We start from the raw sequence: 15,991 nt of genomic DNA on the forward strand, positions 1-15,991 counted from the left end.
CTGAACTCTTTGTCAGATCGCACCATGTCAGAGTTGGCCACCATGAGGGGAAGGAAACGAGGAAAGACCCCAAACAGAGGGCTCCCCTTCCCCTCAATGCTTTACAAAGGAGTGAAAGTACCAGAGTCATTTGACTGGAGGCTTTACGGTACGTATTTACAATCTAAATGTGTACTAAAGATGTGTATTCCTGGCTGACTGGACATCCTATTTTATTTACCTCAACTCTCCGCTTTTGCAGGTGCTGTGACCCCAGTGAAGGACCAGGCCATCTGTGGCTCCTGCTGGAGCTTTGCCACCACTGGAGCAGTAGAGGGCGCTCTCTTCCTAAAGGTGAAAAGGATTAAAAGCAGCTCGCTCCACAGTCACTGGCCACATTCCAGTGTTTTCAACTGACAAGGCTACTTCCTTATGCTCTTTCAAGCCACAGATGTTCAGCATGGCTGTCCGTCTGGATTTGTGTCACTGTTTTAGTTGGCGCAAATGCATAAGTGAAAAGCTTTGCAGTGACACATTCCTGTGGCACTTCGTTGTTCTGGCATGTCTGGGGAGAATGTAACGGTCTATTCAGTCAGCTTAGTGAAATAAGTTATTGCTAATTATTTGAGGTGGTGATTTTACCTCCATTAACCGTAAGAAAAGCATCCCTGTGAGGGGAAGAAGTCCTCCCCTTTAGAGTACGAGAGGGTCCACAAGACGGTTCATTGTGCCACTTTTACACTCCTAGACAGACATGTCAGTGTTTGAAGAAATAAAACTGGGTGAATGTCAGCTTTGGCCTGCCTCCATCCCATGGCAGGCAAAGCTCAAAGGCATTCCTTTTCAAGCGTTGCCCAGCAGCTTGATCCAAACATTGGATGGCTTGTTATGGGATTTGATGGCACCCCACTGAAGTGACCAAATTCTTTCTCGTACTCACACACACTCTTGATTTTGTCTCTTGTACTGGGCCACTAGCTGTCCAATTGCATTTCTAAGGAAGTAGTTGACACACTGCAAGGGAAAAAGGGGGAAAAACATTTAGGAGATTTGAAAAATGTGTATGGTTTGCATTTAGAACAGCCCTTCACAGTTAAGTATTGTGCTTCTGGACCTTGAGTAATGTGTTGGTGCAGTGCTATGTGTAGAAAAGGAGTATCATGAACTGATGAAAGCAAGTTTATTGGTTTCGTGGTACAAGTCCATTGTTTACATTTTTACCTAATCGTTTAGCCTTTGAAATGCCAAAAACGTTGACCGCAAAATCAGTTTCTTTTCTTTTAATGATGGGTAATGGAGAGAATCAAGCAAATCCTACCGTTTAACCTTTAAAATGTTTTACTAAGATTACTTAAAGTTGGGGTAGGTAACTTTGGAGAAACTACCAGGAGATGGCTAGATTTTGAAAGTATCCAACTGACTAAAAAATTCCTGCACCCTCCGTTTAGGCCTCCCTCCAAAGCCACTCCCCCAAAACACATTTCCCTGTGTGCAGATTACAGGCAGGTACTGACGAACTGAATGTGGTCCTGCGCCTTTTTTTTTTTTTTTTTTTGTCTCCTAGCATTTCATTTTGTGATTGCTGTCGGGATGTAAAGAGAATCTCGCAAAATATATCTAATTACTTGTCTGCCACAGCTTTAGGTGATTTGTCATCAAAATAATGAGACTACAGAAGTTGTAGATGTATGTACTAGTGGATGAGTACTCCACATTTCAGTGTTTACAAGGGCAGTTGGATTGGACAAAGCGAAAGTACTGTTGTGAAGCCCCAGCAGTTTGTCTTTGTGCCTTTGCCAGAACACAGCGCAGCAGCGGGAAGTGACCTGCATGATGCGGCACACTCGTCCCCATAGGCAGCTTCATAAACAGAGCCACTCCGTAGGGGCCAATTTTGAATTTACTACTTCGGGATCTCACAGCATCTTTCCAGCACCCTGTAGAAAACAGCTGGTGTAAAAATGTTCATTATAAACAAACTATTTGTTTTTTGTGTTTTCTATATGCCCCTTTTATCTAATGTTTTTCCATCCTAAACCCAAATTGATTGTCTAAGTTTGTTATGTTTGAGCCCATCTCTTAATTTTACTGTAGCTTATTTTCAGAGGTTTGTGCAGTGCCATAGGATACAAGAGTGTGTGTTAACAATCTGTGTGTGGAGTGTGATCATATCTTGCTGTCGTCTTTCAGACTGGCTCTTTGCAGGTTCTGTCTCAGCAGATGTTGGTGGACTGTTCCTGGGGTTTCGGCAATAACGGCTGTGACGGAGGGGAGGAGTGGAGAGCATACGAGTGGATCATGAAGCATGGAGGCATCGGCACAACAGAAACTTACGGAGCCTATATGGGAATGGTGAGATGATTCCAAAACGTGGTGCCTGAAGCAAAATATCCTGTGAAGTTCAAATTAAATTAGCACTGCATGGCTGGGGAATGGTGCATTTTCTATATTTGGTAAATGTTTTACTCCAATGGTATTTCAGAAGTCCTTCTGCTCTATTAAATTGGGGATAATTGCAAAAATCATGAAAAGCAAACTCTGAACTGAGCAAGCAAGCTCATCTTTACCTACAGGTTAGTAAATGTCAAGGTTCAGCCAGCTGAAATAACCGTTTTTCATAATTAGGTTAAACTTTAGTTTTGTTCAGAAGCTATTAAAAGTTTGTATCTGTGTGGCCCAGTTGGAGTCAGCTTTGTTCAGTACAGCACTTCTGTCCAAATCTCTACTTGGGTCTTAATAGTCAGACCAGTATCCTAAGTTTCTATTACCTCTTTCATACAAGGGAGACACATGTATGACGGGTACTATCAGAATGGTTTGCCGTCCTGCTGCACTGCAGGGTTCAGTATTAAATGTATGTTTCCACTCTGAACAGAATGGATTTTGCCACGTGAACACATCCCAGCTTACTGCGCATATCCAGAGCTACACCAACGTCACATCAGGAGATGCAGAGGCCCTTAAGCTGGCACTCTTTAAAAACGGGCCGGCGGCTGTCAGTATTGATGCTTCACATCGATCATTTGTTTTCTACAGCCACGGTGTCTACTATGAACCCGCCTGTGGTAAGCTTCTCTCAATGGTGCTCACACTTCTTACAACAAGTCCCTCTCTCTAACTCGGTATGCTTCTTGTGTTTTCCAGGTAATACCACTGATGACTTGGACCATGCTGTGCTTGCAGTGGGATACGGCACCCTGAGTGGGGAGCCATACTGGTTGATAAAGAACTCATGGTCCACCTACTGGGGCAATGATGGCTACATCCTGATGTCTATGAAGGATAACAACTGTGGAGTCACCACTGATGCTACATATGTTACGCTGGCATAAATTTGCCTTTTCCTCTATCGAAATCTGTATGTCAATACCACTATGTGAGTGCCTGAGGATGAATGACTCCCAATGTTGAATCTTTTGAGGTGTGGTTATCGCATCAAACTGAGCTGCTTGGTGGTGATATGTGTTAAATGTTGCTGTCGAATGGTATTGAGACACCGCACAACTTGCGCACAGAACAAGTCTGCATTGTTTTGACAAGTTTATTGCTGGAGGCACAAAGCTACAGTGCCTTTGTTTTAGCTGCACAAAGTACATTTCACTTTATAATTTGTTGCATTCAAATGGACTGGAATCAATGCAATAAAACAATGGAATGTTTTCCAATATCTGGTTTCTGTGACATCTCTGATTGATCTAACCTACTGGCATGCTTTCTAAATTCATGCAGTGGAATAACTGGTTATCCCTTCCACACATTTTAGGCTTTCAAAATATACTGGCCTCACATTTCTTTGCAATAGGAATAATAGATTTTGTAGACTCTAACTTCTTTTGCCTGAGTAACATACATTATATGACCTGTGCTTCTGATCCATGACTTTATTATTATTATTTTTTTTATGTAGCACTAATTTTTATACACCATAATAGCCCTTTAAAACTTGTAATATGTTCTTGATATTTCACAGATTCAAGTCAAACAGTGCTGATATGAAATATCTCTACATGCTGATCAGTCACTTCCCATAGATTCCATACAAAACAACAAATTAATTACATTACTGTAGTCACACATGAAGCTACATTAGATAATATGATAATAAAACAGACTACATGCAATGTCACTGGACTAGTTTTACTTCTCTTTGAGAATGAGAACATAGAAAATGAGGCAGTTGCTTGTCCATTACAGCATAAAGATACAACAAAGATCTTCCACAAACAGTCCACAGAAATGGTACACTTGGTGCACTACAAAAATATTCACGTGCTTTTACTAGTTGTAACAATAGTAGCACAATGGAACTATGTGTACTGCATTAGAGGAAGCGGCAGTCTGCTATAGTCTTCTTCTGCACATGTTTAGAAAGTTGAGCTCTGAGCTGATTCCTGTAGATTTAGAAATACAAGTATGAAATCTATGTCTGCAAAGTCTTTTGTGGGACTGTTTTTTTTTGTATTAAATATTATACCAATTCACTTCTCAACATTGCAATAGATATGTAAACAATTGAGAAATGCACAGATTGCAAAGGACAACTATTTATTCCTGACTCTTTACCTGCATCTGGTAAAACAGTAGGCTATTGATTTGTCGTTTCACCATATATGAATACCTGCTTTGTGTATGTATGAATGCTAGTTTGGTGGGTAAAATGCTTTCTTGCATAGAGCTCTTAATCAGATTCAGACATGTAATTGCATAGAGGATGTTATGTTAAGTACTGTATCTGGTAACAACGTTGAGGCTCTATAATATGTGAATAATGTAATGTGTGCATCCTTTTACACACAGTTAGGCCTGGCTCGCAAGATGTCGTAGCTCCTGCTCCTCTGTGCTGCTGGCTGATTGGCTGATATCCTCAGACATCTCAGGGTTCTCCTTGTTGGGAGGCAACCTGCAGGAGACAAAACACAAAGTACACACTGAGCTGTTCACAGAGGTTGTGTCTTAAATTGGGAACAAGAAGGGCTTTGAGTTTTTATCCTGTTCAGGGTCACAGAGGCTAAGCAGCAAGGACACATTAACAGCACAGCGAAGTAAACCAGGAGTGAAATCTGGAAGCACATTGTAGTACCTCATATCCCAGTTTTCTGCCTCCTCCACTGTGTCAGGAAGAGGTCTGTCGGCGGTTTCGGGCAGTGCCAGGGCCAGGACAGCACCCACCAGCGGGCAGGTGCCGAAGATGACCAGAGGTGTAGTGGGGCTTTGGTTATCAAGCATGTTAATCGTGGGTGCTAACACACCGCCCATCCTCGCAAACATACAGGATACACCTATTCCGGTTTGCCTGTGAGTACACAAAGGGGAGGGAGCTATAGGTATTACCCACAGACATTTTTTATATTATGTGGGTATGAGAAAAGTAATTAAAACTGTAAAGACATGTCTTACCGAAGCACCGTGGGGAATATCTCAGCAGTGTACACATAGATTACAGCAAAGGAAGCTGTTATTCCGAACTTCCCTACCATGGCAAGACCCGTCAGGAAATTGGGATAATCTACAGACAAATGGAGGGAAATGATCACAGTAATGAAGTACATCCCATCATCAGTTATTAGTGGATGAGATGAAAAGCTGAGGTTTGTAAGGTTTGCAGACAGTTCACATTCCTGTAGGAACACAGCAAATGCAGTGTCTATCGTACCTGCAGGGACAGCAAGCATCAGCAGACAGGCGAGCCCTCCAACAGCCAGAAATCCACTTTGGGAGAGTCGGCGACTGCAGGGCAGGACAAGCAGGACGAGAGAACGAGCCGGGATCTCAACCAACCCAAACACAAACTGTGTCAAGTAGAGGTTTGTCCCCAACCTGGACACGCCCAGTGAGAGGCCGTAATACACCAGCACATTCACAAACCTGGGGTGCAAAAGAGGAACAGGGGATACAGACTGAAGAGAAAAGGCAGAGAAAGAACATGGTAAAAGGAATATAGATTTGATTTTTTACTTACGTCAAAAAACACCTAAAAAGCATGTATGGGCATGCACACACGCACACACACACACACACACAATTTACCAGATGTAGAACAAGATGATAGCCCTTTTCCTCATCTGAGGTGTTCGTACGAGATCCACTGCTGAATGACTTTGCTTCCCTCCAACTAAAATCTTCTCAACCTGGACACACATAACCCTTGAAAGGATTAGGCTGGTGGTATTCTAAATTATTCTTATTTTTAACAAATCCAAATAAAAAGACAAAAAAAGTATTCCACTAAAGTTTTACCTGTGTAGTCAAAGTTGTCATAACTATTATAACACATCAGTGAGCCACACTGGGTCACATGTTCTTTTATTACCATGAACATGAGCACTGTAGTTTGATTTGAGACAGTCTCATGTACACTGTTTGATGTAATAAATACTTACTTGCACATCAAATGTGTATTAATCCAACAATGCAGAATACTCCCCAACCAATTTACTCTGTTTGAATTTACTAAAACCTACAGTACCCACCTGTTTTATGAAATTTGTGATTTGTGTCAGGATAGTTGGAATTAGGAATAATTGGGAAGTATGTTTATTCGCTTTCTTGCCGAGAGTTTGATGTGAAGATACCACTCCCATATCTGTCCATTAAATTTGAAGCTGCTGCCAGCAGCCAGTTAGCTTAGCTTAGCATGGCCCTTTTCAATAAAACCACAAATTAAATAAATGAGATTGAATTAGTGAATTAGTGAATTTTAGAGGTGCAGGTAGGCAGATTTTGTTACCTTTGGCTCTTTTCCTATTTTCACACTTTGTGCTAAGCTAAGCTAACTGGCTGCTGGCTGTAGCCCATTTTTTTTTACAGGTTGATCTCCTCATCTCACTCTCTGCAAGATTTCCATCTGCAGTAAGTAAAAATGGAGCTGGGTCTGAGTGCCACAGACATAGCAGGGAAGTTGGAAGTATTGAAATATGGACTAACACAATTTTGATTTTGGTCTTTTTATGGGTTTGTTATAGAGTAACACCATCTTATCCTTTCACAAAAAGATTAGTCTTCAGCAAATCATATGCAGTGACAAAAAAATACATTTTACCGGCTTAGATAGTGTGCGAGTTTAAGGAGTAAAACCCAGAGACCTGTACAGTGGGAGGTAACACACGGCCGTTAACAAGTGCCGCCTTGCGGAGGAGTGCGATGGCTTCCTCCCTCCTGTCATTGGCCAGCAACCATCTGGCGGAGTGAGGCAGCACCCTGACAGGAGATACAAAGAGCGTACAGCAGACAGAAAGAGAAGAGAGGGGAGGAAGAGTGGATAGAGAGAAGTGCCAGAAATAAGGGCAGAGGAGAAAAAGAGGATCACAAAGAGGGAATTTGTGTACTCTTGTGCGGAAATGTATGAATACACAGTAGATCTAATGTTCAGATGCCCATTATATTCCCCACCATATATAGAAGATGAGCAGGAAGCCTGGGGCTGATATAGCCAGTTGCAACTTTCTCCAGTCTCGTATCAAGTATGCTACGCCTGCTAGCAGCATGTAGCCCAGACCAAATGCGTAGTCGGTGATGATACCAGCTAGCATGCGCCTCTTTGTGCATGTCCACTCAGTGCCTTTGAAAAAACAGTGCAGGGTTTGGAAGGAGAGGAGAGAAGATGGGTGGTGAGGAGAGGTGGAATAATGGGGATAGGGTTAAACTAAGGTGGTGGTTTGGAGCTTTAAGGTAGTGGAAAGAGTAGCAAGGGGTTGTGTTCTGGGATTGAGCAAAGATAGCACAAAAAGCATGAGACATTTTTACACTTAGTACACTTAGTAATACAATCTCTGTTGGTCTGACATGTAAGTGACAAATGAGATGACTACTTATTTTCTTGACTGATACTAAACAACTGTGCCTGCTAGTACTTCCTAGGATATTGCGTATCATGTGTTTTCATTGACACCAGCATTGCTGTCTGAGAACAAGATAATAATGCTAACATGTTAAAGTTAAGCTGATATTAGTTTACCATAATCACCATCTTAGTTACATGTTTTAGCATGCTAAAATGAGCTGATTAACAGGTTAGGCTGATGGAAATGTCATTAGTTTTGTAGGTATTTCGTCAAAATAAAACAAAATATTGGACAAACAGACAGATGCCCAGATGATAGCGCTAGATTTCAAGTGAAGGTATCACAAAAGTTGTTCTATATATATATATATTAGGGCTGACCCCAAATAGTCGAAGATTCGATGCTTCGATGGGCAGAGCCTGATTCGACTGTCAATCTCACCGTCGAAACTTCGAAGTCAAACAAGGATCTTGCCATTTTGGCGATATGGGGATGCTCAACGTCTAATTTTACATAGATCTACCAGTTTTCTCTCAGTAAGTTACTATACAGCCTATTACAATATAAATTTAAATGTTTAATGCTGTAAATAAACATGTAAAAAGAAAAAAAACTAACCCTAACCCAATAAATGTTTTTAAAAGTGCGTGAATAAATACAAAATTGTAACCCTAACCCTGGGTTGTCAGTGCACATGTGTAGGCGTATGGTATGTGTATATGTAATCGGTATGTGTGTAGTGGCAGGAGGAACACTTGCTGAAGAGACGGAGCCCCAGCTTCACCAGTGTTGTGCCGAGTTGTCCGCACCTCGCGGGACTTTCGGATAATTTATCACCGTTGATGAACCACACAAAGAATATTTTATCGTTTTTAAACAGCCACTACTTGAAATAGACCCTCGAGGAACTGCGACGTGCATGTAGTTGTCGGCAGAACGGCAAAAACTCTGCACAAGACTGGTGAATGGCAGGTGAGAGAAAGAGAGAGAGAGAAAACGGTCAACAATAAGCCTCAGTTTAGCATCAGCTCGCAATCGCCGTGCACAAAAACACACATGATTCGACCATAAGTCAACAATAGGCAGGACTTGACGATTCTAATTATTAGTTATTCTAATAAAGTATATCTCCTTTTTCTGATTCGACTATGTAAATCCTTAGTTGGGGACAGCCCTAATATATATATTAATGGAGTTGCAAGTCTTAACCAATAGTTAAGATTCGCTGGAAACATATAGCTCCCATCTAAAAATAAAAAACTGACTGCAGGAGAGCTAAAAGGAAATGGAAATTGATCTACAATAACTATCTGAAATTGCTCAGAGACAAAACTTTCCAGGGAATCTTTCCTTTGAAATCTGATACAAAATCATAACCCAATGGTTTTCTCAATATTGATACACTTATTTATCCTCCTCCTCACACCTTATCTAATCTTTTTTCAACAAAACATTTGTCACGAAATATTCACGATATAGAATCCCATACTGCCATTAATTCCCCACCACAACATAAAGCCATATTATTTGAGCAATTTCTCAGTTGGTGATCAATGCATTCACTACTGCTATTGTAAATGTCTCATCATGTTTGTGTTTGGATGCCAATATGTGTTTTGTTAGTACCAAGTACAAAGGCATTGATGATCACTCCAGATATCGTGGTGCCAACTACAAAACGAAGAATCACATAGACGTGGAAGTTGGGTGCAAAGGCCACAGCGACTCCAAACACAGTCTGAAGAGCGATGGAAAGCAGCAGGATGAAACGTCGGCCGTACCTTGAAAAGAGAGGAAAGGGGTGGACATGAGTTTGCCCTCTATGCACATGAATAAATTAAATGAGTGCATAAATGAACCATTGACTGTGACAGGGTGAGACCGTGATATGTAACAACGGCCACACATTGTCAATGCACCTCCAGGAATTTCCTCTTGGACATTTAAATGCTTTTATATAGACATTTCCACCTTAAGACAAACAGGGAATATTTTATGACATTGTTCCTAAGATGTTTAAGGCACAAACATGAAGTTCAATCCAATTTTTTAAAAAAACAGTATCAATCAAATCTCAGCATGTAACTTTAGCTTTTCAACGCAATCAGGCCGCAATCAGCTCACATATGGCGTGACATATGCCATGCTTTGATGCTGAGGATCTGGCTGTGTTTTATCTGTACAGAGTCTGAGGGAACATGGCTGCAGGCTAAGAGAAGCAGCAGCAAAGCCTACCTGTCGGCCATGGCTCCAAACACGACCGATCCCACCAACAGGCCAAACATGTAGATAGACGAACTGAGACTGTTGAGTCCAGCTTTGTTGCACACCAGGTCCCACTGGTTGAAGGAAAACACAGTCATAAAGGAGTGTTAGTGGAGCATACACAAACCTTTTATTTTTCATTTATAGACAGGTGCCAGAGAGTCAGATATGAAGTCATAAATACTATTGTGTAAATAGTATCACTATAGTGTCTTCTGTACTTTGTACTTGTATGTTTTTAAAGGAAATTACTATACTATTCTATTTCGTATTGTATTACTATAGAGTTTTGTTTTTTTTTCTTGTTTTTTCAACCCACTATAGACATTTATTATAGTAATTCCATACATTTACTGGACACCATAATTATAGTATTATTATAGGAATGTTGTACACTGTAAAAAAAAAAATCTGTAATTTTACAGTTATATTCCTTTTTATTTCACAGATTATTCCTGTATTTTTGAAATACATGAAAATATCATGAATTTACATGTCTAATGTAAAATAACATGAAAAACCTGTAGCTGTGAATAATTATTTTAAAGAAAATATTGAGGGTTTTTTGACGTAAACAAACCTTTGCAATACATTCAGGAATTTTCCATATTTTCACAAGGATTATTTGTCTTATTTAAAAGAAAAAAATGTTAAATTTAAAAAACATTTCTTAAACTTGATACAATTCGTAACAGTTAACCGTAACAAAAAAAACATGTGTTCTGTAATTTGACATACATTTGCTTGTTAATTGACACATATCTCCTTTAATTATGGATATTTGGAAAATAAAAACATTGAATAAATGTTATTTTAATCAGTGTATAATGTCTACAAGCATTGTTAAACTGTCAAAACACAGTTTTGATCATTGAAAACTGCCCTAATTACTGTAATTACACAGATGTTGACTTTTATCATAATGCTTAGATTACAAGTTAGATTAAAATATTAATAACTGCCCAAAAGTGGTAAAATTACAGAAAGGTAATATTTAATTTATTGTTAAATGACAGGTATCCACACCTTTTAATGGCCTTAAAAAAGAAATGTAAACTTCATGTAATTATGGGTTTGTGATTAAAAATGAATTTTAATTCCATTTTACAGTTAACTTTGATTGAAGAGTCTTAGCTATAGGTGTATTATCAAATCCTCAAACCAACATATTTATATCAAAAATTTCAGTGTAAAGTATTGTTCTCCTTAAAATAAAGTAGTTTAGTTTTTTTTACCTTATTGGTGACATTTTCAGATCTATTCATTAGAAACAACTGTTTCAACATAAAGAACATTTTGGACACTGTCAGACACAGCTCCAAGATTAAAGTGGAACATGAATGTAAAGTAATTGGAAAGTATTTCTTAAAGTGCTGCCATTTTGCTTTGATAGGACTGTAGAGAGACATGAAAGGAAAAGGAGAGGGAATAATGGTACATCCAAAATGATGGTTTTACATAGAGTGAACTTCATGCACAATCCAAAGACTTCATCATTTTCTGGATTCAATATCACATTTTATGACTTTCTACAGCCAGTTTTTGTATCTGGTAAATGTTGTTATGGCTGTATGTGTTTCCCTGTGCTGCGCATCCATGTTCCTTTTCTGTCCTCTAGTTCTACCCCAGGAGTGCTACAGCTGATTGCTTAATTAGGTCCACCTGGCCTTGGAAGGCAGTGCACAACTGTGTGCACCTGAGTTAGGGAAGTCCACAATTTCTAAATTAAGTTGGTACGCAAAATAGATGCAAATATGTGCAAGTACAAAGACAAGTGGGAATGTGATACAAACACAACTCAAGCAGAGAATTTACCTGAAATTCAATGTGATTCGTAGCTCAATCACTGTAGAATATATGCAATTTTTTATTGGCAGTCCTAATGAATCCATTTGTTTGCAAGTTTTTGGTATGCAAGCCAAAAGTACATTTTCAGATTTGGCTGACTTTGCACGACAACACCTACAAACAACGGCAAACATAATAAACAGCATATCTATCCAAGGTCTGCGAGACATTAAGTAAGTAAATTTCCCTTAATAATGGTATGGTGAAAATTATGGAGATGTGTTAGTCCATAGCCCTCTCCACAAATTCAAGTCAGGTGGCTACCTGGCTGCAAAAATGACAGCAGATAGCAGATAACCACTCTCACCACTATCACCAGCTCTTCCGTCAAGTGTGAGCAATAAGCAAAAGGAAGATGATCTTCACTTGCTTGCCGTTTCATCCAAAAAGCTTGAGAGTGTTTTATTTACAGTATAACTGCCATTAATAAATAGGGCTGTGTGATATAATGATATACACTATATTGCCAAAAGTATTGGGACACCCATCTGAATCACTGAATTCAGGTGTTCCAATCACTTCCCTGACCACAGGTGGATAAAATCGAGCACCTAGGCCTGCAGACTGTTTCTACAAACATTTGTGAAAGAATGGGTCACTCTCAGGAGCTCAGTGAATTGTGAATTGAAGCATGGTACTGTGATCGGTTGCCACTTGTGCAATAAATCGATTTGTGACATTTCCTCACTACTAAATATTCCACGGTCAACTGTTAGAGGTATTATAACAAAGTGGAAGCGATGGGATCAGAACAGAAACTTAGCCACAAAGTGGTAGGCCAGTGTGCAGAGGCAGCCAAACTTTCTGCAGAGTCAATAGCTATAGCTATATAGCTATAGATGCAGTGGTGTAAAGCACGCCGCCACTGGACTCTAGAGCAGAGGAGAAATGTTAACTGGAGTTACAAATCACGCTTCTCTGTGTGGCAGTCCGATGAATGAGTCTGGTTTTGGCAGTTGCCAGGAGAACAGTACTTGCCTGACTGCATTGTGCCAAGTGTAAAGTTTGGTGGAGGGGGGATTATGGTGTGGGGTTGTTTTTCAAGGGTTGGGCTTGGCCCCTTAGTTCCATTGAAAAGAACTGTTGATGTTTCATCTTACCAAGACATTTTGGACAATTTCATGCTCCCAACTTTGTGGAAACAGTTTGGGGATGACTCCTTCCTGTTCCAACATGACTGCGCACCAGTGCACAAAGCAAGGTCCCTTAAGACATGGATGTACACCTTTAGGATGAATTAGCTCAGAGACTGCGAGCCAGGCATTCTCGTACAACATCTGTGCCTGACCTCACAGATGCCCTTATAAGAATGGTCAAAAATTCCAATAAACACAATCCTAAAAGTTGATTACCTGTTTTAGAATAGTATTTTGAAGTTTTTTAAATGGAAAGTTTAGTGTTGGGGGGTGTTGTATAATTTTTTTAGATTAAACATTGATTACACTTACAAGATTTTTATGTAAAATTATATAAAACTTAACTAATCGCTGCACTCTACTGCAAATTTGAAGTCTGATTATTTGTATTATAGCAGTGTTCAATATTTATAGGTAATTTAATTGTTTTTACAGGTATATATTCTTCAATAAACATTAAAAACCCCAAAATTACACAATATTTTTTATAAAATGAAAGTTACAAACTGTACAGTCATTATGGAATATTTCAGTATATTTACGAGTTAGTTATTTACTGTTATTTTAAGGTATTTTTCTGGCGCCCCAGCTGCCGGAATATTACTGTGTATTGCACACACTATAGAAATACTATATACTATAGTAATACTATTTAAAATGATATAGGAATAATACAAAGATCTAGATACATATTATTATACTACTTACATGTTTTAGGGCTATTATAGTTGATATATAAAGAAAAACTATAGTAATGCCATAGTTATTAGTATATTACTGTGGGACATATTTTATACATAGCCTATATTACATAAGCTACATTTTGATGAGTTGTTATTCATTTTTACAGTGTAACAAACTGGTTCCATCTGTGCCTGTGCAGAAGCATGCATCCTTTTCCTTTCAGTAGAAACAGATCAATTAACGTTACCTCGCTGACTGTTGTACTCTGGAAAGTTTCCTTGCTGTACACCCATCCGTGACCACATGGGACGCGCTCAGTCCGGTTGCCCTGCAGCAGAACATCGGAAGAGAAGCAGGAGGAATCCGAGAGGCTGTAATTCAGGCTGAGTGTACCGGGGAAGGAGGACTTATTCTCGGCTTCTGAGCTCGGGCTCTTCCGGCAGTGATGGGGCGGCGTGGCTCCGGTAAAGATACTCACCATCATGTGGAAGGCGAGGAGGATCTGGGGTAAACAGATCCATATGTACAATATTTTCTGATATTTCCCGAAGCCTCCGACGGCAGAGAGGATCTGGTCGAAATTCATGTTGGGAAATATTGGCCAATTTGAAGATTGGCTCTCTCCCAGTAGATCAGCCAGTGGAGGGAGGAGGCGCAGGGCTGGCTCTAAACACCCACCAGACAATAAATCAGAGAGGCCGTGGGGAGCTGTGGTGTGTTGCTCAGGAGGTAAACAGGGGAAATCAAACATGTGCTACCGTTGACAGTCCAGATGTAGTCTACCCAACAAGTCCCATCTTTAGCAGTCCTGAAATCTCCTGAGGAAAACAACTGATTGGACACGTGTCACCTTACTGCAAGCGGCGGCATCTATTCTCTCTGACAATTGAGTGGTTCACACAGGTCGATGAAATGCTCCGAATGTGTATCAGACAAGCAACTACTGCATCAGCGTAATGCACGAAAAACTAAATGCAAAACTGCCCTCCTTGAATCCAATGTTCAGGCTACAATATTAGGAAGTGAAAGAAAAAGTGAAAAGGGGTCATGCGACCAACAAATTGGCGATGATGTTTTGACGCTCCTGCTGTTTTTCTCACGCTGCAGAATCTGGAGAATCCCAGGCACATTAATGGCGCGTACGGTGTGATGTTGCCGATCCGTTACTTACAGGGAATAGCCTCTTCACAAACTCTTACAAAAGACGCTCCACTGCTAGACTCACAGCACTGACGCGGTGTGAACCTGGGAGCGCTTTTTCTTCACGGAAATCATTACATTTGGGGAGGTGAAGGAGGGAGGCTACAGAGTATCATGTATGCGTCGCCTGAACACGTTGACTTACAGTACCTAATTGTTTTGTGTCGTAACCTATATACAACACAAACGCCTCTGCCATATATGTGGACCAACCACCGTGTATGATGTGCTCAGAGGCCCTCTGCTGGCACCTGCTGTTGAAAGACTGAATCACAGTGAGGTTTACAGTGAGACCTCCTCAGACCCCAGTCTGTCTGCTCAATGAAACATACTGTATTTGTGGTTCTTGATATTATAGGTCTTGTACAGTCAAAATGTGATATGGTTGATAGGTGTGTGTTTCTTCTGCCATACTCTGCAGGCTGACACTACCTGTTATAGGCGTAGGCCTATATTCAAGACACCCACAAATGGACCTGATGAAATATAGTTTTCTGATGGGGTATCAGTGGTGGAAGAAATATCCTGATCTTTAACTTGACTAAAAGTAGTAATACCACAGTGTACAAATTCTCATGCAATGCATTTAAAATCTTATGTAAAAGTACACAAGTATTAGTATCAAAATATAAAGTACAAAACGTAAGAGTACTCATTATGTAAAATGCCTCATTTGATAAAAATGTCTAGTATATTACTGGATTATAATTAGTGATGCATTAATGTGTAGCATCACCACCGTTGCAGCTGGTAAAGGTGACACTAGTTTTTATTACTTTTTGTACTGCTGGGTTGCTTAATCTATAACAATAGCCTATATCATAATGTAGTAGTTGTTGTTACTAACAATCTGAATCTGCTAGGTAACTAGAGTTATCAAATACATGTGATGTGGTAAAAAGTACAATATTTGGCTCCAGAATGTAGTGGAGTACAAGTATAAAGTAGCATTAATGGAAACAGCCAAGTAAAGTACAAGTACATCAAATCTGTACTTAAGTTCACTACTTGAGATGCACTTAGTTACATTAAACCATTCCACAAAATGTGTATTGTTAACTTTATTTGGGGCTATATAAATAAAATGTACCTGAACTG

General features: G+C 39.9%; 2 protein-coding genes across 3 annotated transcripts in view; one reads left to right on the top strand and one right to left on the bottom strand.

Annotated features, from left to right (window-relative positions):
- The window catches only part of zgc:110239 (uncharacterized protein LOC550326 homolog), a 6,957-nt gene extending 3,313 nt beyond the window's left edge, over positions 1–3,644 (top strand). The window contains exons 7-11 of the mRNA XM_038724460.1: positions 1–148; positions 242–333; positions 2,170–2,331; positions 2,855–3,044; positions 3,124–3,644. The exon at positions 1–148 is cut by the window's left edge and continues 46 nt beyond it. Of these exons, the coding sequence (XP_038580388.1) occupies positions 1–148; positions 242–333; positions 2,170–2,331; positions 2,855–3,044; positions 3,124–3,311 (780 nt within the window). The 3' untranslated portion in view covers positions 3,312–3,644. The remainder of the gene's footprint in view (positions 149–241; positions 334–2,169; positions 2,332–2,854; positions 3,045–3,123) is intronic.
- On the bottom strand, positions 3,509–15,051 carry si:dkey-166k12.1 (solute carrier family 22 member 13). 2 transcript variants are annotated; one of them, XM_038724459.1, is made up of 11 exons: positions 14,172–15,051; positions 13,941–14,021; positions 9,996–10,099; positions 9,387–9,541; positions 7,369–7,537; positions 7,062–7,176; positions 6,007–6,107; positions 5,633–5,844; positions 5,377–5,485; positions 5,060–5,272; positions 3,509–4,879 (listed from the first exon to the last, which is right to left on the bottom strand). In XM_038724459.1, exons 1-11 carry the CDS (start codon positions 14,442–14,444, stop codon positions 4,777–4,779), a joined length of 1,635 nt encoding a protein of 544 aa, XP_038580387.1. In that variant the 5' UTR covers positions 14,445–15,051; the 3' UTR covers positions 3,509–4,776. The 2 variants fall into 2 exon arrangements, with proteins under 2 accessions (XP_038580387.1, XP_038580386.1); XM_038724458.1 differs by having other exon boundaries at positions 13,941–15,051.
- Positions 15,052–15,991: the final 940 nt, after the last annotated feature.

This window comes from Micropterus salmoides, unplaced genomic scaffold (genome assembly GCF_014851395.1).
Source record: "Micropterus salmoides isolate LMB-PRFRI ecotype aquatic unplaced genomic scaffold, ASM1485139v1 Ms_hic_scaffold_17, whole genome shotgun sequence".
In the NCBI taxonomy this organism is placed as follows: Eukaryota; Metazoa; Chordata; class Actinopteri; order Centrarchiformes; family Centrarchidae; genus Micropterus; species Micropterus salmoides.